Source organism: Narcine bancroftii, chromosome 7 (genome assembly GCF_036971445.1).
Source record: "Narcine bancroftii isolate sNarBan1 chromosome 7, sNarBan1.hap1, whole genome shotgun sequence".
NCBI classification, from domain to species: domain Eukaryota; kingdom Metazoa; phylum Chordata; class Chondrichthyes; order Torpediniformes; family Narcinidae; genus Narcine; species Narcine bancroftii.
This window is the reverse complement of record NC_091475.1, coordinates 50,576,913-50,599,885: the sequence shown is the minus strand read 5'-3', so window position 1 is coordinate 50,599,885 and position 22,973 is coordinate 50,576,913. Positions and strand designations below refer to the sequence as shown.

Sequence of the window (22,973 nt, the reverse complement as noted above, 5' to 3'; positions counted from 1 at the left end):
ACTCTGTTGCCAGTGAACATTGGCCATGAACTTTTATGCATTGGACTCCTAGCTGTTGTGTGCTTGCAGCATCTTGCAGTTTGCCATCCGTTGTTATGCAATTTATGGTCTTTTTACCTTAAAAAGCTGAGCACATTTCATTAAGTTTCCAAGAAAAGCAAGCATATGCTTTTTTGGGTGTTTCCCTGTACCACTGACAATATGTTGCAGACTGTTTCAACTCTACTCTGAAATATACTGCAGCTGTGAGTTATTCCAATTCTTCATTGACCAGCAGTAAAAGTGTATACATATTGAATGGCAAAACTTCTTCTGGCTGTACATAGCAGTCATGAAGATGAGCACAAAATGGCATCATGATGTTGTGTATACATTTTCAGGGGATGTTGAATTTTGCCTTTTATAAAATCTAAATTAATCCATAAAAAATCCTCATTATGAATATTTTATGGGATTTTATTTCTTCGTGAAACTGACTGGGTGTTGCATAAAACTGGAACCTAAAATGATTTGGTAGTGACACAGTATATTCAGAATAAAGTGAGTGAATCTTTAAGCAGTGAGCACCAATCTATTAGTTTATGTTTACATTCATACCTTTGATTGTTTTGATTAATTTACAGTTGTAATAGAAACGTTAATACTATTTAAATTCTTCTTTTTGGTTTTAACATACACAAATTACATAAGTACATATAATAATGATAAGTAAATCAATATAGAGTTACAAATACCACTTAGAATATATATGAACCTATGTTAATAAAATGGAAAAAAGGGAAAAAAAACTATATATTGCTAAACTAAGAATCTAGCCCCACCCTATGAGGATTGCTGACCAAAGTGTCCACTACTAATGATATTAATAACAATGGGATCAAAAAAACCACCAAAATATTTAATTATTAATTTTGAAAATAATTGAGAACAAACCCCAAAGAGAAAATCCATTGTAGTAGTAGAACACCTATTTTTTTTTCTAGAGAAAGACATGGCATCACATCTGACAACTATTGAGTATGAGTGGGAGGGACAGCATCTTTCCATCTCACCAAAATGTCCCTTCCAGCAAAGAGGGAAGCAAAAGCCACGACAAGGGATTGAGAAGAAGTCGATGTTAAATCCAGTGGCCCACTCACTCTAAAGATAGCGAAGAAAGGGCTAGGAATCAATTTAATATGAACTAATGATAAGGTATGAAATACCCCTTGCCAGAAATTAAAGAGAGAAGGGCATAACCAAAATATATGATACAAAGTACCTTCCTCAGTTATGCATTTATCACATTTAGTAGAACCTTGGTAAAATGTGCCCGATGGACTACTTTGAATTGTATTAATGAATGTCTAGCACAAAGAGAAGATGAGTGAACATGTTTCAAAATAGAATCCCATGTAGTTTCAGAAAATGGTTGTTGAAAGTCTTGTTCCCCTAATTTCAATGCCGCCCAGGGAACTAACCCTAGATCTTAAAATTAATTTGTAAAGGGCTGTAAGCAATTTTTTATGATTGGGTTTAAAATTATATACTTCCCAAATAAGATTGAGATCAAGACCTATGGAAGTTTCAATATTACCATTGGTTTTTATTGATTGGCCATATTTTATGAAATTTCTTTATTTTTACCTTTGTCCAAGATGCTGGTTATACTCAATGTTCAAGTTTGGGTATCCAATCTTTTCTAGATCTATGTATTGACCAATTGTTCTTTTGAACAATTATCTATTAAATTTAAAATACTTAAACATCACTTGTTTAGTTTTTACAGATTAGGAACTTCTTAAATTCTTTTACACCATTTAAATTAAAAAGCTGAAAATTAAATCAGTACTTTGGTTAAGAATATTTTGAACCCAAAAGTATTTGGGGTAATAATGCACAATTTTTGGGTATAAAATAAATGTTTAATTGAGAATGGAGAGACAGAAGATTATTGTGATATACCACAGGATATAATTTTTTTTAAAATTTGTCTGTTGTGATTTAGCTCATTGCATCTTTGGGTGGTAATGGTGAGTGATAGAATGCTGTAGGTTTGAAGGAAAATAACCCAGATTTCCTGCTTCAAATTGTATCTCAAGATATTTTATGGGAATTTGCAAGAGAGAATATTTTGAGATTCAACAGTGATTCTGCATCCATTCAATTATTTTAACTAGAAGGAACAGATCTTTGCAGGTGGTATTGAAATAGGTCCAGAATTTCTCGTGTTGTTTATTAACAGAATATTTCTCAGGATAGAACCAATTGTGATCAGGAAGAAAAGAACTTTAAAATGCAGTAAATAGTTTTTATAAAACCATGTTTTTGTTTCTTCTAAGGTGTTGAGTTGCATGCAAAATACACAGAACAGTTAATGCAAATTTCGTTGGTTTCCTTTGATTCCATCTCAGTTAAAATATCAGGTTTCTGTTTCTTGTTAGGTTTTGGAGTTGCATGCAAATTACACAGTACATCTTTTTTTTTAAATTTAGACATACAGACGGTAACAGGCTACTTCGGCCTATGTGTCCATGCCGCCCAATTTACACCCCATTAACCTACGCTCCCGGTACGTTTTGAGTGATGGGAAGAAACCATAACACCTCTGAGGGGAAAAAAAACCTCGTAGACACAGGGAGAAAGTAAAGACACCTTGCAGACAGCATGGATTTGAATCCCAGTGTGTTCCTGATTGCTGGCAACTGCTATGCCAACATGGAAATTTTGCTTTGTGTGTTTTTTTTTTCCTCAGTCAAAATTCAAATCTTGCAATTGTATCTGAATATCAGATATCAATTTTCTTTGAAGATTTAAAAAGACAACAGTAAATATTGAGTGGATTAAACAGGAGGAAAATTAATAAGCATGCAAACTTTTTCCTGCAATTTGGTCGAACTTGTCTACAACTCTTGTCTCTATTTTTTTGTTCATTCTGTAATTCATTAAGACCTTATCAATAAAGGGTTTGAAATTAGCTTTTGCTGCAGTGTCAAATGCCATTTCCAAATTCCTTCTGCTCTCTCCATATAGAAGAGTTTACAAACTTTCTGCCTGATACAATTTCTCTGTTTTTTGACCAAAACATCCAAGTCCAACTCCTGTGCTTCTCAAAGAGCAGAATTAGGCTTTCTCACTTTATCAATTACCCCAAATTTTTAAAAAAAATCCCAAACCATCCCTTGTTTTATGACTTTCAGAGTATGCAAATTTAGTTTTTCTTGAAATGTAATCCTTTGAGTCAGGCTATCATTCTAGTAGATACTCTTTTTTTTCTTTGGCTTGGCTTCGCGGACGAAGATTTATGGAGGGGGTAAAAAGTCCACGTCAGCTGCAGGCTCGTTTGTGGCTGACAAGTCCGATGCGGGACAGGCAGACACGATTGCAGCGGTTGCAAGGGAAAATTGGTTGGTTGGGGTTGGGTGTTGGGTTTTTCCTCCTTTGCCTTTTGTCAGTGAGGTGGGCTCTGCGGTCTTCTTCAAAGGAGGTTGCTGCCCGCCAAACTGTGGCGCCAAGATGCACGGTTTGAGGCGTTATCAGCCCACTGGCGGTGGTCAATGTGGCAGGCACCAAGAGATTTCTTTAGGCAGTCCTTGTACCTTTTCTTTGGTGCACCTCTGTCACGGTGGCCAGTGGAGAGCTCGCCATATAACAGGATCTTGGGAAGGCGATGGTCCTCCATTCTGGAGACGTGACCCATCCAGCGCAGCTGGATCTTCAGCAGCGTGGACTCGATGCTGTCGACCTCTGCCATCTCGAGTACTTCGACGTTAGGGGTGTAAGCGCTCCAATGGATGTTGAGGATGGAGCGGAGACAACGCTGGTGGAAGCGTTCTAGGAGCCGTAGGTGGTGCCGGTAGAGGACCCATGATTCGGAGCCGAACAGGAGTGTGGTTATGACAACGGCTCTGTATACGCTTATCTTTGTGAGGTTTTTCAGTTGGTTGTTTTTCCAGACTCTTTTGTGTAGTCTTCCAAAGGCGCTATTTGCCTTGGCGAGTCTGTTGTCTATCTCATTGTCGATCCTTGCATCTGATGAAATGGTGCAGCTGAGATAGGTAAACTGGTTGACCGTTTTGAGTTTTGTATGCCCGATGGAGATGTGGGGGGGCTGGTAGTCATGGTGGGGAGCTGGAATCACGTTGCTCTCCATTGCAGGCAAAATCTTCGCTAGGATTCTACTAAATAGAATAATACCTAGTGTCGCCGAGAATATTCTCCCAGAATCACAGTGCGGCTTTCGCGCAAACAGAGGAACCACTGACATGGTCTTTGCCCTCAGACAGCTCCAAGAAAAGTGCAGAGAACAAAACAAAGGACTCTACATCACCTTTGTTGACCTCACCAAAGCCTTCGACACCGTGAGCAGGAAAGGGCTTTGGCAAATACTAGAGCACATCGGATGTCCCCCAAAGTTCCTCAACATGATTATCCAACTGCACGAAAACCAACAAGGTCGGGTCAGATACAGCAATGAGCTCTCTGAACCCTTCTCCATTAACAATGGCGTGAAGCAAGGCTGTGTTCTCGCACCAACCCTCTTTTCAATCTTCTTCAGCATGATGCTGAACCAAGCCATGAAAGACCCCAACAATGAAGACGCTGTTTACATCCGGTACCGCACGGATGGCAGTCTCTTCAATCTGAGGCGCCTGCAAGCTCACACCAAGACACAAGAGAAACTTGTCCGTGAACTACTCTTTGCAGATGATGCCGCTTTAGTTGCCCATTCAGAGCCAGCTCTTCAGCGCTTGACGTCCTGCTTTGCGGAAACTGCCAAAATGTTTGGCCTGGAAGTCAGCCTGAAGAAAACTGAGGTCCTCCATCAGCCAGCTCCCCACCATGACTACCAGTCTAGTAGATACTGGGTTGCTATGAAATCCCTGAGAGCCGTATTTTCACAATTTGGCATGAATCTGACTCCAGACTCTCCAAGGGTTGACTCTTGAATACCCGCTGAAGTTGCCAAACAGCAACTTCATTGTTTAAGTACATTTTAACCAACAAAGGAAAAACTCCAGGAAGACTACCTGGCATCAACATACACACTGAATTCAGGTAAGGCAAAGCTGTTCCCAGGCCAGTTGACCTTGCTGAGTTCTTATAAACATCTGGCGACAAGGAGTAATTGATATTGGGAGAGCTGTCTGACAGATTATGCAAGCAACAAACTGATAAACATTTGTAAAACAGATCCACAAGAGGTGGCCACATTGTGCATTTGAATTGCTTATTTGTCATCTGATTGTACCAGTATAATACTACAAAACAGAATTCTCCGGTGCACAACAGTGTAAATATATGTTCAGAAATCACTCACACACACACACACACACACACACACACACACACACACACACACACTACATATGCACACATTAAAATAAATATTATTAATAAATTGTAGAGTCATGGAGAGTTTTAGCAGTCATTCCATGGGAAAAAAACTGTTCCGCAGCCTGGTGGTTTTAGCTCCAATATTTCTGTATCTTTTTCCCCACAAGAGAAGCTGGAAGCTGCTGCATGTGGAATGGATGGATCCTCATTGATTTTTGAGCCCTTATTAAACAACAATACTGGTAAATCACATCAATGGGGGAGAGGGAGAGGGAGACCCCAGTGATCCTGTCTGCCACTTTCATTGTCCTGTGGATTGACCTCCCATCTGATCTTTGGCTTGGCTTCGCGGACGAAGATTTATGGAGAGGGTAAAAGTCCACGTCAGCTGCAGGCTCGTTTGTGGCTGACAAGTCTGATGCGGGACAGGCAGACACGGTTGCAGCGGCTGCAGGGGAAAATTGGTTGGTTGGGGTTGGGTGTTGGGTTTTTCCTCCTTTGCCTTTTGTCAGTGAGGTGGGCTCTGCGGTCTTCTTCAAAGGAGGTTGCTGCCTGCCAAACTGTGAGGCGCCAAGATGCACAGTTTGAGGCGATATCAGCCCACTGGCGGTGGTCAATGTGGCAGGCACCAAGAGATTTCTTTATGCAGTCCTTGTACCCATCTGATACTCGAGAGCAAAAGTACAACACAGTGATTCAGCAAGCCAGGACAGTCTTGATAGAGTGCCTGTAGAAAGTGAACAGAATGGTAGCCGGCAGCCATGTTTCTAAGGAAGCGCAGTCACGGTTGTGCCTTCTTGACAAGTAAGGTGATGTGTGTTCAGAATAGGTCACTTCTGAAGTGGACTCCGAGGAACTTGACACTCTCCACTACAGAGCTATTAATGTGTGGTGGAAAGAGGTTATTCCCTGGTCCTCCTGATGTCCACAGTCATCATCTTTGTTATGTCCATGTTGAGATTTAGGTTGTTCTTAAAGCGTTCCACAAGATTTTCCACCTCTTCTCTGAAGTTGGACTCATTGTGCTGATTAAGCCAACCGCTGTTGCCCTCTTTGGTACTGGGATGATGGTGGCTGTCTTGAAATACACCGGGATAATGAACTGCTGCAATGAAGATCTCTGTAATTTGGTCTGCACAATCCTTCAGTATCTGACCAGGTATCTTGTCTGGTCCTGCTGCCTTGAGTGGGTTCACTCTGGATGGGATTCTTCTCAGCTTGACTGCAGCTATGCATGTCCATAAGATATATGAACAGAAATAGGCTATTCAGCCCATCAAGGTTGCCCCCTCATTTAATCTTGAGGTGATCCATTTTCTCATTCAGCCCCACAACTTGGCCTTCCCATAACTTTTGATGCCCAAGCTAATCAAGAACATATTAATTTCTGTCATAAAGTCACCCAATGATTTTGCCTCCACAACTGCCCATGGCAATAAATTGCACGGCTAAGAAATTCTTCCACATGCATCTCTATTCTAAGTGGGCTCTAAGTCAAACAAGGACAAGAAAATCCCTTCCTCATTTCCATATCTTGCCTCCCCATAGCTGATGAATCATCGCTCCTCCATGTTGAACATCACTTGGTCGAAGTACTGAAAGTAGCAAGGCCATGCAATGTATGGGAGTGGGAGACATCAGTATTTATCACCAAGAATGATTTGGTACAATCCATTCAGATTGACTTAGTTTGAACATCTGGTTCAATTTTTGCTTTATAAGCCAGGTCATATCAAATGGCAACTAAGAATAAAAAAGACTCCTGGAAAAAAGAACGGACTTCTCAAAAGGTTTTAGAAACCTAGATAATTCAGTAATTCACAGATAGGTAACAACTTTATTTAAACTGATTGGAAAGTGTTATAGCTCCTTGATTATCTGATCAGTTGTTTTTCCTGTTTATCCATTTTCCCTGAGAGCTTCTTCGCACCATATAGATCAGTTTGATTGTATACTTGCCCATAGCAAGTACTTTTCATCAACCGGACTCACATTATTGCCTTTTCCTTTACAGGGTTGAGTACTTGCCTTCTTGGTGAAAAGTGAAGAGAAATATGAGACTGCGAGAAAAATAAGCAGAAGAAAAGAATAAAGGAAACGTTGCTTACAAAAAAGGAAAGGGGTAAAAGAGAAAAAGATAAGAGAGATATAAAAATGAAAGGGAATATGAAAAATATACAATTAAGGTGGAGAGGGAAGGAATATGAATGAAAGGGAGGAGAAACCATAAAAGAGGGGCTAGAATGATGTTCCAAACTGGACCTTTTTTGATCTTGATTGCCTTTTACTGCTTTCAACTCCACTATCTCAGCAATGATAGATCCGTTTGATGTTTCCACAATTTGAGGCATTGAATTTCCTCCTACTCTGCCCTTTTAGTTCTCCGTAGCACAGTCCAGTGTCAAAGTTAATTACCTCAGAAACATTCTGCACCTGAGCTACCTTGACTACTCCAATTCCATCAAAAGTATCACATTATTGATTTCTGTGCCCTGAACTACAAACCCACCATTGCAGAATGAATCCATCCTTTCCAGTTCCCTGGATGTATCTATTGCTGAGGATGCATTATTTAATTTGACTATTAATTTGACTAGTTTCAATTCTTATCATTCATGGCAAACAAATATTTAATTTTAAAGATTATGCTGTGTTTTTGTATCATTTAGGAAGGCACAATCACCAAAGATATAATGGGTATGTTGATGTGTAAGAATATGAAACAATAAATTTACATTTATATAGCTGGAGACAAATGATTGAGCTTGTGAAGATAACTTCTGTATAAAGGTCTCTTTTGTATACATTTGCCATAGCAAACATTGGAAATGCATTGATGAACAAGTACAATACTGGGTGGGGGATGGGTGGGGTAGGAAATAGATATGAATCCCAAAAGAGAAATTGCATTGGACAACAAAGACTTTGCTTCCTGAATGTTTTTGGGTGTATTTTATGGATTTTAGACTGTTAATCATGAAAATCATCCTAACATTTTCCTATCTCATACCTTTTTTTGTAAATATAATCTATTTTTGTGATTTCCTGTTATATTTTAAGTCCACTAGTATATTCCCAACAAAGCAAGTTGCTGTGGTTAGTCCAAGCATTCCTGGGCATGCACTCAGTGTGGGTGCCCTGCAAATGTTGTCTTAGATCTGGGCATGCTTGGAAGCCATTTAAAGATGTTCTTGAGACTTTTCTTGTTATTTACAAATCACCAAACTGCATCCAGCTGATTGACAACGTGCTTCAAGCATCCAAAACTATGAAGTGCAACATGTCATTGAAAGTTCATTTTCTGCATTCACACTTGGACTTATTCCCTGCTGATTTTAGTGCAGTCAGTGACGAACATGGTGAAAGGTTTCACCAAGACACTGCAAATTTGTACATGTCATAGCATGATTGGAAGTTCAATCTCTGTCTTTTGAACTGTACAGTAATCTAAAAAAAATCTCATCAGAGTGGAAATAGCATGCATAACAAGCAAGATAGACAGTTAGAGGATGCTGTTTACTTGGATATTCAGAAGGCCTTTTACAAGGAGCTGCATATGAGTCTGCTAAACAAGATAAGAGCCCGTGGTATTGTAGGAAAGGTACTAACATGCATACAAGATTGGCTGACTGGCAGAAGATGATGTGTAAGAATAAAGGGAGCCTTTACAAAGTGGTGCCCATCTCCAGTGGTGTTCAGCTGGGGTTGGTGTTGAGTCCACTACCTTTCACGTTATGTATTAATGATTTGGATGATAGAATTGAAGGCTTTGTCCTAATTTGGATGAGACAAAGATAGTTGGAGGGGCAGGTAGTGTTGAGGAAGCAAGAAGCACTTGAAACTGGTCAGGAGAATGGGCAAAATGGCTGATGGAATGCAGGACAGGGAAGAATATGGCTGTGCACTTTGGTGAAAGGAATAAGGATGTTGACTATTTTCTAAATGGGGAGAGATTTCAGAAAATGGACTCCAAAGGGATTTGGGAGTCCTAGAACAGTATTTCCTAAAAGCCGCTAACGCCAGCCAGTGAGTCAAAGTGAATTTTTTTTTTTGCACTCCTTCATTTTACATTCTTCCTATAATAAGTTGACCAGAACTGCACACAGCATTGTAAATGTGGCCTTTCCAATGTCTTATACAGCTGTAAAATGACATTTCTACTCCTATACTCTGTGCCATGACCAATGCAGATAAACATGCCAAATATCTTCTTCACTGTCTACCTGTGTCATTACTTTCTGGGAGCTTTGTACCTGTGTCCCAAGGTCTCCTTATTGTTCAACAAGCATTCATCTGATTCTGAATAGAAATGCCGGTTTGATTGATGTTTAACAGCTTACACTGATTTATTGATGGAACTGGTCAACATGTTTATATTTGGTACCTCGTGACCGTTCATTTTCCTAATTATTCATTTGCAGGCCTTGTGTTGTCATTCCACTTTGAAGGCAATTTCTTAAGGATACCTGAAGAAATATGGGCTGCTGAATTTTTGCTACAATGGTAACATCTACTACACACTCCACCTGAAGTTTATAGGTGAAGTTGCTTAATTTTAACATCAATCTGCAAGGTGGGATTTTATAATATTGCTGTTTTTGCTTTCCCTATGTTTGCTACGCTTTGGGGAATGTACGTGTAATGCATGTTATTTTGAAAGAAAATAGGGAAGATCTGCACATTATGGTAAATTCAGAAACAAGATTTATTTTAAAAACAAGTCATAGAAATACCTTGCCTGTTTTAATCTGTAATTTGATATTTTGTTGTGAAACATGTAATCTTTGAAATCGCAAATTCACATTGGTTAATGATATGAGATTCACTAAAATCAAAATCAAATAGGCATGCTGAATTCTTCATTCATATTTCAAAACGAAGTTGAATTAACTGCAAAGGAAAATCGTGAATATAAAACAGAAATACTGGTTCATTTTCATTCATTTTTGATTAATGTTTTATGGGTTGTATTCAACAAACCTCGGTTTTTTTTTGGTTGGTACTTGTCATTTCAATAGATGAGTTTGTTTTGTCATTGGGCATCTGAAAAATTATTCTTTGTCTTTTTGCATTGTTATGAGAAAATTAAGGTAACAATTTGTTTGACAAAGTATTTAAGAGAAATGAGAACAAATTACATATATAAAAGTAATATGAAGTAAGAACAGAAAATGCGGGAAATACTCAGTAACTCAGGCTTAGTATCTGTGTGTTGAGGCAAGTTGACATTGAGAATATTCTTCAACATTGATGCTGGGGAGAAAAATACAAAGTTGTATTCCTCAAATTTGTTGTTGTAAACTAACTCCAAAATCTGCCACAATGCAAATATTGTGCTTAATAGTGGAAACTCCACTTAAATATATTCTTTTACCCACCATTTCGTTCATTAAAGTGATCAATTAGAGTCGTTCAGCACAGAATAGGTGTTTTGGCCCAACTTGTCCATGATGGTCAAGTTGGCTTTCTGGGATCGTCCAATTTGGCCTACATCCTTCCTATCCATGTGGCTGGACCTGCGATGGGAGCTCTGTCGGGTCTGCGGCTAGGACCAGTGTTCAGGTCAGCAGCCGGACCTTCCTATCCATATTGCCTTTTGAATGTTGTAATTGTACCCACTTCTATAGCTTCCTCTGACAGCTCATTCCAGATACAGAGCACACCCTGTATGAAAATGTTGCCCCAGAGGTTCTCCTTAAATCTTTCCCTTCTCAGTTTAAACCTACACCTTCTAGTTCTAGAATCATCTGGTAAATAACCAGTGAGCATTCACTTTATCTATGCCCTTGGTAATTTTATAAACATCTGTAGGATAACACCTCGGCAGAAGTGAATAAAGACCAAGCCTGTCCTGTTTTGACCCTCAACTCGAGTCCTCCAGTCCTGGCAACATCCCAGTTACACTTCTCCAATTTATTGATAGCTTTCCTGTAGCTGGGCAACCAGAATTCTGCATTGAATTTAGTTATAACAACAGAAGATTATATTAGAAGTTTGTTGACAATGCCACAGTAGCTGATAATCATGTTTATTTGCTATTGAGCTGGACTTAGGGTCATGTTTTAGAAAATTATGTTGATTGATATTTGTGAATGGCATAGTGCAATTGAGAAAGAGATGATGAATGGAATTTCAAAACAGCAGTTTTTAGTGACATGCGCAGCCTTTTAGCTAATTCCTTTTCAAAGTATTTATGGCACATGAGTGTGAATATGAAAATTTGAATCCAGTTGTGTTGTTCAAAATGCATTCACCATCTTGAATTCAGCCACAATAACCAACTTTACATTTTAGTGACCTTAAAAAATTTAGAAGTGACATTTGAAACCTTGAACCAAGATAATCATTTATTACTTTTTTTTGATCTAGAGCTGCTTGCATTCTATATTAATTACTTTTTAATTTTTTCTTATTATAGCTCCGCATTATATCGTTAACTTAAATTTTGAAGACCTGTTTGTATTTCCTTAGACGTACCAAATCATGGGAAATTCAGAGAGCCAGAATGATTATGAACGAACTTTCTCAGGAGATGAGCGTGCAAATCTGGCACGAAGACAGATGTCTCGACCACTCCGTGTTCCAGCTAAAACCTCACGCAGAGCCAGGCCTGCTTCTGCAGTTCGAATTGCACACAGAAATTCAGAAACTAGCACTAAATCTAGCAGTACTCCTAGCATCCCACAATCTCTAGCAAGAGATGACAGGGAAACAGATAATTCAGGCACACATAATACTTTGGTAGAAGACTTTATTCATCCTTCATGGATAGTTAGGATGGGTAAAAGTGTGAGGCCTGTGTCTTACCATACCAGTTCTTCAGTTTCCAGTGACAGGCGCAGGAGTACTGCAGATGAACTCAATATTTGTTTAGACAAGCATATTGTCCAGGGTGTACAAAACTTTGATGAAATAAGGTTGGATTCAAGTTCCAAAACAAAAGCTGGAGATTTACTTCCAATAAATCGGAATGGAACAATTGTTTTAGAAAGCACAAATATCAGAAAGAAGCGATCCAAGTCTGCTGATATGTGGCGACAAGACAGCATGGAGTTCTCCCTGTCTGACCTCAGTCAGGATCGGTTAAGCAGCACTGAAGATCTGTTGGATAATACAGATGAAAAAGAATATGAGGGAAATCAATTAGTTACCAGTAATTCCATGGATTTGGAACAATTAAGCGGAAGCCAACGTGCCAATTCTCTTAATGAACTGCATGGTCAGAAACCTGATGTGAGCACCAACAAGACACGGAGAAATAGATTTATGACTTATTGTCGGAATTTGAGGGCTCATTCACAAGGCGCAATGCATATGGAAAATACAAATACTGTAACTTGGTCTGCTGGAGGTGATGCAAATATCCCTTCAAATGCTGCCTCAACACTACCCTGCAGGAAATCCCATTGCCTTTCTGAAGGAGCTTCTAAAGGACGATTAAGTCATATACATGACCAGAATAGAACCACACATGTCAGAAGATCCAAAACAACACAGGTATTTAATCATTTTAAATGGAATAAAATTATTCTGTGAAAAGAAAATTAAGCCGGCACAAATTCATAATGAATACATTGTATAATAGATTTTAGCCACTTTGTGTACTCAAACCATACACAATGTTCTGAAAGTAAGGAATTTTAAAAAAATCTGCTTTTTAACAGAGGCTGGAACTTTTCTCAAACAGAATATTTTTAAGCAAAAAAATTCAATTTGCATTTACAGCTGTGATGGGCATGAAGGAACAAACATCAATGCTTTGATGTAAAAAAATCAATGCTTTCTTCACTTGTTGGCTGTAAAGATTGAGGCTACATGTTATTAAAAAGCCTACGAAGAAGTCTTTCAGTCATGAAGCAAATGCATTAACTATAGTTGCTTCCAATACTGTGTCAACTTCAGATCTTATTTACCATTTATCATTGATACCATGTTTATTTTACTTTCCTGACCAACTCGCCTTTTCCAGCTTTGTCAAAAGCTTTGTTAAAATCTGTGTAGACTATATCAAATGCACCATGGACATCCAATTGCTATATACCTCCATCCCCATATAAAGGTCTCAAAGCCCTTTGTTTTTTCTTTGACAATAGACATAATTAGTCCCCCTCTGCCTCCACTCTCTGGCTGGCAGAACTTGTCCTCACCCTCAATAACTTCTCCTTTAACACATCCCACTCTCCAAATCAAAGGGGTAGCTACGCGTACCCACATGGGCTCCAACAATGCCTGACTTTTTATTGGCTACACAGGTAAAGCTCCTCAATTCTTCTTTCACTTCATTGACAACTACTTTGGTACTGCTCATGCAGCCATGATGAGCTTGTCAATTATATCCATTTTGTTGCCAATTTTCACCCTGACCTAAAATTCACCTGGTCCAACTCCATCGACACTCGCCTTTCTTGATCTCTCTGTCTCTATCTTAGGAGACAAACTCTTGACAGATAATTTACACAAACCCCCAACTCCCACAGCAACCTCATCGACATCCCTCTATTCATGTCTCACGTAAAGACTCCATTCCTTTCTTGTAATTCCACCATCTCCATCGGATCTGCTTCCAGGATGAAGTCTGAGATGTCCTCCTTCAAAAAAAATGTGACTTCCCCTCTACCACCATCAACTCGGCATTTATCCGCATGTTCTCCATTTCCGGCATATCTGCCCCTTTGTTCACACCTGTGCGTACCACCTACCACCCCACCAGTTTGTGTCCAATATATCATTCTCTGTCATATCATGTCACCAACATCATGATCCCACCACCAAACACATCTTCCCCTCTCTGCTTTCTATGGGGACTGCTCCCTCCGTGACACCATTGTCCATTCCTCCCTTCCCACCAATCATCACTTTGGTACCTACCCTTGTGACTGTAAGAAATGCTGCACGCAGCCAAGCCTCCTCCCTTCACCATCATTCATGGCCTCAAACAGTCCTTCCGGGTAAAGCAAGACTTCATTTGTGAATCTGCAAAGGTCATCTACTGCATCTGGTTCTTCTGTTGTGGCCTCCTCTACATTGGAGAGACTGGATGCAAACTGATTGATTCCTTCATTGAACACCTTCACTCTGTCCACTGCAATAGCTGTGATCTACCAGTGGCCATCCATTTTAATGGATGACATGTCTGTCTGTACACTGCCAGATTGAGACGACCTGCAAATTAGAGAAGTAGCATTTCATATTCCATTTGGGCACCCACCAACCAGATGGCATTAACGTCGACTTCTCCAGTTTCTGTCAGGCAACCCCACCCCATCTCGCCCCTTCCCCTATCCCTCTTTCTCCTTCCCTCTTACTTTGTCTCTTTTTCCTTTTCCCTCTGTCTCCTTTCCTCCAGCTTTACGTTCACAAAACCATCCCTTCCCCCAATTAATTCTCAGCTTTTCTCTCCTGCCCTTCTATCCACGTTCATTTGCTGTTGGCCTATGCTCCTCTCCAGTCTCTTTATTCAGGTGCCTGCCTGCTTTTACTTTGAACCATGGAATCATCTAACATTACAGCACAGAAGATGGCCCTTCAGCTCTACTAGTCTGTGTTGAACTATTATTCTGTCTATTTCCTCTGACCTGCTCCCAGTCCATATCCGTCCATACCCTCCTATCCATGTACCTGTCCAAAATTTTCTTAAAACTGAGCCTGCATTTGTCACTTCAGCTGGCAGCTTGTTCCATACTCCCACTGCTCTCTTGTAAAAATGTCCCCCTTTTTACCCCCAACCCATGTCCTCTAGTTTGTATTACAGCTATCCTCAGTGAAGAAGGGCTTGGGCTTAAATCAATGGTTAAATTTAAATTTGGACATACAGCACAGTAACAGGCCTTTTCGGCTCATGAACCCATGCTGCCCAATTATACCCAATTGACCTACGACCCTGGTACATTTTGAAGGGTGGGAGGAAACCCACACAGACATGGGGAGAACATACAAACTCCTGACAGATAGTGCCAGATTCAAACCCTGGTTGCTGGCGCTGTACTAACCATGTCACCACATCTATGTAACATTGGCAGAAAATGGAGAAAACCTACAAGGTCATAGGAACAAAGTGCAAACTTCACACCAATGTTTAGGAATGAATGTGGATCACTGTTTGGCAACCTACCATGACAATGTGCCACCTACAACTTTTATGTCCTTCTAAATTTTCTTTTGACTTTTTTTTTTACTTCATAATTTTTTTTCATATCCTTCCTTTGGTTCTCCGGTTTCCTAATTAATTTTACCCTGAAAATTTCTTTATTTTTCTCAGCTTTCTAAAGTGTGAGGCTTTTAGTGTCTCGAATAAGGTTTCATTTTTTTTGGTCTGGATTCCATGTTGTTATTCAGGGGCCTTAAGATTTGACAATCCCATCCTTTTCCTTTTTTGGAACATTACTTCCTCTGAAACTCTTTCATCTTTTCCTTCAATGTCTTGCATTGCTTCAAGTTGTTTTCCTCGTCAAAATGCCATAGGTTAAATCAAATTGGCCTTGCATATGGAATCTTTGGTCCTATCTTTGTTCCTTTCCAATGTGAAATCTTACTGAATTATGATAATTTCCATAAAATGCTCTCTCACTCATATTAGTTTCACCTGCCCAGTTATATTTCTCAGACTTGTCCTGCTGCACCCAAATGCTGTTTGCCTGAGGAACTCGGCGAGCCCAAGCAGCATGAGTGAGAGAAAAAGAATGGTTGAAGTTTTGAGCCAAAACTCTTCCTCAGAACTGAGGAAAGTTTGACTAAATGTAGCTGCACTTTTTGCCAAAAAAAAAATATTTTGTTGGACTTGCAACATATTGGAAGAATTTTCTTGAATACAATTCCTAATTCTGTTCACTGTATACTGGCATAATATTCTTGGAGTTATGAGAACTCTGCCTGCAGATCTGGTCTCCTATCTTTCTCAGACTGCTCAGAGATCTGTTGTACATTCTCAGTGATGTTATTGCCATTTTATGTTTCTCACTTCATTCTGTGTTCAAATGATGGTTCGATCATATCCTGTCTCATATCTAAGCTTTGTTGCCTGAAGTTTTGGGATTTCCATGAATGCCAGTGAGTATAGCCAATCTCTTTCTTGTCTGTTTTCTGGCCTTTGTTTGCTATGGTTTCTGTTAAAAGTTCTCCTTTTGAATCTATACCAAGCCTCTCATTGTCCTATGCATTTGGTTGAAACCCCAAACCCAACAGTATTGTTAGCCTTACCTGAAAGGAAATTGGTCTTGGTATCCCAGCTATGTTAAGATGCAATTCATCTGACCTGTGTAGATACCAACTCCTGTAACTGGTCCCAATGCCCTCAAAACTTAAAGGTGTACCATCTCTCGAGCCATGCATTTCTTTGCATTCTCCTCACATTTGTACACTCACTGAGAAGAGGATTATGGTGACAAAGTGCATCATGAACTTTGGCTGTGTTCAACTTTTCTCTCTGGAATGTTCTGTAGCCACTCAGTTACAGCCGGGACCTTGTCACCAGAGAAGCAATGTGCCATCTTGGAATTGTGTCTATGACTGCTTCGCTAACCACAAAATAGTTATTGATTTTTGGCCTTTCTTCCTCCCTGTATAAGTGAATCATCCATGGTGTTGATTGTGGCTGTAATTCACAGGCAAATCCTCTTTATTAATATTCAGAACCAAAAGCTTCTAAGATTACATGATGGCCTTGTTATTTGTCACTTCTGAATTATTTGTCTTTGGTTTGTTTGTCTGGCAGACACCTAATTCCTTTCTGACTGCATAATCCAGAGCTGTGGTTGACCACTTCCTGAAAATGTGCCACCTATGAAGCTATGAAAACATCTGTGATCATGGTGTTTTCAATTATTAATGCTTCATGTCCCAAAACCCACATTGTTGGCTGTTCCAGGGCTGAGAAAACAGCCCATGCCTCTGGTTAACAAAATGTGGAAAATGTCCTGGGGTTTCACCTCGCATATTCTTTAGGTATGAACTGGCCTGCTTAGGTTCTATTTTCTAGAATAAATCACTTAGCAGAACTAAAGCATGAGGGCAGCAACTCTTCCCCCACTTTATCAAATTTAATTCCACAACATTCAGCTTCATGGCTACTCAATGTACAGTATAATTATTTTTCCCATAGAGCCTAGTTGTCAGGTTATGTTCCACTCACTTGCATCATCTGTGTGTACCATCAATTAATATTATTTGACTGACAAATGGGAATAAAATCACTTTACTTGCTATATATCCATCCATAATTGCATTTGTTATTTGAAAAAAAATAATCATTACCTTGTATTTAATTGTATTTATGCAGTGTTTAGTGCAAGGTTGTATAAAAATAATCAGAATCACTTAATTTGGTTATTTGTGTTGGAATGAAATACATTCAGAATAATCTCTTGTCTGAATGCACACAATAATTTTAATCATCAAAAGACAGTAAGAGGTGGAATATAAATATTGCAAAACTTTATCAACATTTAGATTAAAGTGGGCAACAACATTAATTTATTTATTGTATCCACTTAATAACATTATATAGTTACATCAGATGGTATTTGGAGAATTGAGTAGAATTGAACATGCTACTGTAACTGCAACTATAATGATCTGGTTTAACTGAAGTTTTTGTTTATGATTATGTCCCATAATAAATTTACAGGTGGTTGGCTTAAGGTGAATGACAATGCACTGATGGAAGGCCAAAGATTTGAGTGAGCCGCTTAAGAACTACACTTCAACAACTGTTGTTATATTTAGTACAGGGGACAAATTTGAAAAAATGCAGCAGATTTACAGCAGCTGGCACCTTGATGAATTTTTAATTGCAAATTAAATAGCTTTCTTTAGAAAATTGAATAACGTAAACATCAGAGGAGGAAGTGAAATGCAGGTTTTATTTACCCACACATGCATGCAGACACAAATTTCCAATTAGCAGTGTATTTTGTGAAGGAGTGGAGGATAAAATATATGTAATGGAACCTGTAATTGCTATGCTTTAGATTTGCATTTGTCTTATTATTTTGTTGGCACTTTTCCTTTTGTGAAGGTGTAATATCAACTGACCTACTCTGAATTATTTTTGCATTTGTTTTTCTGCAGGATGTTACCATAGGAGATGGAAGTGAATGCGCAGACAGTGGTATAGATGGTGCAATAACAGATAATGACCAACATTCCCGCTATTCCAATATTAGCAGTTCAACATACTATCCATCTTCATTCAGTCGTGGGTTAACTGGCAGTGAACTTGGCTCAGCAGGAGATGCACTTCGCCAGGGTGTGTATGAAAATTTTAGATGTACATTGGAGTCAACTGTCAACATAGAAAATGGTGAGGAAGCAGAGTCAGCCATGAGTGATGAACAAAGCAGTGGCACCCTGAGTTCCCCGGGACAGTCAGATATTCAGACTACAGACCAAGGCACTGTACGCAAAGCAGGCTCACTTGCTGTGAAGAATTTCTTAGTCCACAAGAAAAATAAAAAAGTAGAATTAGCGACACGAAGAAAATGGAAATGTTACTGGGTATCATTGAAAGGTACAATTTAATTTTAATTTTCCCATTTTTCAAAAATCCCATTGTTAATGAGGTGGAATTTAATTCCGCACATTAAAAATAAGGCTTTTCTGCTATTTTCTTTCTAAATATTTTTCTACGTTGTAACATGAATGTTTATTCTACATTCAGCTTGGCTTGATTCTAATATGCTGCATATGTAAAAAATTATCTGTTGGTAACATGCTAATTTCCAGATTGGAAGGTTGTCAGTTATTACCATTTTTGATTGAATTTTGACATATTGGGAACACGACGGAGAAGCTTGCAACCAATTGTTTGCTCTTCCTGAAAAGCTTTGGAATTTTCTTCCATCTTTGTTCTGTGCCCAGGTCCTTCTAAAATCCATCTTCAGCCTGAAAACAGATAGTAATCCAATACATTCTTCTCTCCCAGTGTTAGTTACCACTCTCACTGAATCAGTGTGTCAACAAAAGGTTTGGACTAATTCCGGGCAAAACTGAAGATAGCCACTTGGCAGTTTAATTTTGCTGAACAGAACCTAAAATTTTGAAAGTTTCTGAATGTGATACCATCTGAAGTTGACTTTAGGAAATAGTTGGATCGTTACTGAAGAAGCCGAAATTTAAATTTTTGTAATATCTTTGTGCTGCTGCCTTTGCTCCACCCCATCTGTTAGGAAGCAGGAGATTGATGAGGTTCAGCAAGAAGATTTAGAATATATGGCATTGATTAAAAACCACATGTATAGCATTCAACATTAACTCACAGGTGTGCACTGTGAGATGTCATACTATGGAGATCATAACAAAATTCAGCTAATTGCAGATATGATGTCAGATAGAGTAATTGACATTTTACAAGATCCCACAGGTCGCTGTCAGTTTTTAGTTGTGCTATATGTACTTCACAGAAACAGGTTATCCATCCCAACAGTTTATGAAGGAGTTTATGCCATATAAATTGAAGTCAAAGATCACTGTTGATTAAAGAAGGTAATGGATGCCCTTTCTCATGAAAAAAAAATGGTGGCACTGCTGGAGCTGCTATCGCGGCAGTGCTGCCGCTGGTGCAGAACCAAGAGAGTGGAGACACAGTGCTGCTCCGTAGGGTTCAATTTCCCAGTTCTAAATCCATACTGGCTTTAAATGGCCTGTTAAAGGTGTTTGTGAATGAAATCCTGCAACTGGAGAGGACTGTGCCGAAGATGCCGGCACATGTGCCTGTCAACTGCCATGAGGGGTTGCAGTTTCCGGGGATCAGCGGGAGGACCCCCTGTGGAGAAGAAGAAACAGAGGAGATGACCCTACAGGAAGGTGACTATGGTAGTGGGCTAGAGAGGGGCTCAATGGCTAAAGGATTCTTCAAGACGGTGACCATGGCAGCAGTCCAGCAAAGGGCTCAGCACCAAAGGGACCCATACATTCTGTGGGATGCTGGAGACCAGCTCATGGGAACCAGGTATCGGAGCTGGGATTCAAGAAGGTGCAGAAGAGCTCCTGAAGGGCCTTGGATGTTGAAGGATTCCTGATTGTGTTGGAGGTTTGGTTATGGAACTCAGTTCACCAGTGAATGAAATGGGAGTCTGCAAGGCTGCAGAGTCTATGGGAATACTGGAGGAGTAAATCCACGGACACAGAATGACTTTGAAATAACTCCCGTTTACTTCTTTCTCTCTTAAGATGCACTGGAAAGCACTAACGGCAACTCTTTGTCAGAAGGAAATTTTGTGTAATGTTCTATTAATTACTAAAAAGTGATTTTGAATCTTATCTCAATCCAAATATATGTGGCTCATTAACAGGAAAGGATGATGCAAGTGGATAGTTGAACAAGACAATTATACCTATTATATTTTGTCATGTCAATATAGATTTGTTTACCTCGTTCTTAAAATCCAGGTTTTCCTTTTACTTATTTTATTACTTGAAGTTTAAGTCTTGTTTAAATGAAATAGTCTCAGATATCTTCAGATAATAAAAGAGTATTTAAAATGGCTACTTTGTCATGCATTGCTGCTGGAATCGCTGAAATTCAAGGAAAGGGCTCATGGTCTGAATGCACTGTGGCCTCTTTGAGTGGCTCCTATCTGAAACAATTTGAAAGACAAGTGGAGTTTACTATGGTGAATAAATTAAAGAAGTAGGATGTTCTGCTACCTTCCAAATGCAAACTCTCCCAGCAAAAGAGACAGTAAATAGATCTTGTCAGTAGGTAATTATCCATTATTCTTCAGGGCCATTTTTTACAGTGGCTATTATTTGGTTAAAATAATGCTTGTGCCTTTTAGCAGCATTTGCGTTTCTTTCAGCATGAATTTGGGAAGATTCATTAAATTTAGTTATTCCATGATGCAATTTGATCATTGACAGATGCATCAATAAATCTTGGGGTTATATACCAATAAAGCAATAAGGGACAGGAAGGTGCTCAAAATGCTCTTTTTTAAAAAAAGTTTCTTCACCAAGCCAAAAGGAACATTCTACTTGAGGCTGCACAAAAAAAAAACATTGAGTTTCCCACCTCAGGTGCTCTCCTTCTGCAAGTACTTCACATCATTACTTTACGGCAAATGCTATTTCCCTGCAGGTCTTGCCACTTGTGCATGCCCCAAGGTGAAAATATACAATGAACGTAATAGTATTGAAGACTGGGCATCCAGACATGCAGGGCTTTTGCCAAGGCAATGCGGAAGGTCCCATAAAAGTACAACTCTAAGTAGATACTGGAAATGAGAAAAAAAAAACCCAAATGGGCTATAAATTCCCGTCAGGCACTCATCTTGAAGGAGTTAATTTTTTCAGTCATTACCTTTTATTAAAATAGTCAAGTGGCCTCATGTTTTTTTTTGAAATGGAGGGCACAATTGGTCATGAAGTTCCTGTGCCATCAAGAAACTTCTTGAAGAATGCTTCTTTTGATAAACTGAGAAGTCTGGGCCAGACTTATTTTTAATGTTTCATCGCCTCATGCATTTTTCCACTGATCAATATAGAGACCAATACATGAAAAATTTCCATTTGAATGATATGATGGAAGAATTCCAGGAAGAAATTTACCTCATGAGAAAAAGGGTGAAATTAAATTGGAAAACACACATGAAGCTCAATACAACACAGGAAGGTTTAATATTCTGTGAATTTACCTTGTTTTTTTCAGAATTTTTTATGGAAAAGTACAGATATGCAACACGTTGACTTTTATCATTCAATTTAAGTGAATTGATACACCAATTTAACTTTATTCCAAAATAATTTTCCTTTTTCAATTTTAGGCTGCACTTTATTTTTTTATGATGCAGAAGGGAGATCAGGAGTAGATCAGAATTGTGTACCAAAACACATGGTTTGGATTGAAAATAGCATCGTTCAGGCTGTGCCTGAACATCCAAAGAAAGATTTTGTCTTCTGTCTCAGTAATTCACTTGGAGATGCTTTCTTATTTCAGGTTTGTAGTTGATCATTTGTCTTTTCACATTTAAAATATTGATTACAGTTTTCTGATATTGTTTCATGAAAATGGTCAATATATCTTGTTCAACCATACATCACAGTGATTAATCTCTATTATGAATGTTACTATTGAATTTTTGTATTAAATTTATCCAGGTTGATTTCTTTATGATTTTTCAAATAATTTTACATTTTCAAACTGACACTGATCTGAAATATTATTTCTTGGCTCTGTCTATGAACCTCTTCAAATTAATTCTAAGGCCACTTGGAAAAAAAAATAATTTTTATGTGACATATTCAAAACTCTTCTTCTGTTCCAATATAAAACAAACATGTTAGAAATACTCAATAGGTCGGGCAGCATCTGTGGAGAGAGAAATTGGTTCCACTCCATCAAAGTTGCCTGACTTGCTGAATATTTCCACTACTTTGTAATTTATATTAGAATTTATAGTTTAGATCTTGTGACCCAAATAAGCATTCTTTCTGCAATCATCATTCAAGAAAATGAATAAATGAATTCCAGGCAGAAAGTCAACTTGAAACACATGCTATGATAATAATTTCAAAGACCGAGCTCCAATATGGTCAAGACTGGGAACTAGATCTTCCAGGTGACTGAAAAAGTTTGGGAAGGGGACAGAGAAGCATTAGTTATTATGGATGATATTAATGAGAGGGGATATAATGAGGGTGAAAGCAGAGAGTGGAGTCTTTAT

The 22,973-nt window shown here is 38.8% G+C and overlaps 1 protein-coding gene across 10 annotated transcripts in view; it reads left to right on the top strand.

Annotated features, from left to right (window-relative positions):
* LOC138738906 (rho guanine nucleotide exchange factor TIAM1-like) overlaps nt 1-22,973 on the top strand; it is a 273,989-nt gene that overhangs the window by 62,914 nt on the left and 188,102 nt on the right. For 6 of the 10 annotated variants that reach the window (XM_069890079.1, XM_069890072.1, XM_069890074.1 and 3 more), the window contains 5 exons: nt 7,331-7,438; nt 9,738-9,889; nt 11,788-12,813; nt 18,382-18,820; nt 22,074-22,246. In XM_069890079.1, the coding sequence (XP_069746180.1) occupies nt 11,800-12,813; nt 18,382-18,820; nt 22,074-22,246 (1,626 nt within the window). In that variant the 5' untranslated portion in view covers nt 7,331-7,438; nt 9,738-9,889; nt 11,788-11,799. Of the gene's footprint in view, nt 1-987; nt 1,195-7,330; nt 7,439-7,985; nt 8,014-9,737; nt 9,890-11,787; nt 12,814-18,381; nt 18,821-22,073; nt 22,247-22,973 lie in introns of those variants that run through there. The other 4 variants (XM_069890076.1, XM_069890075.1, XM_069890078.1 and 1 more) reach the window with 4 other exon arrangements.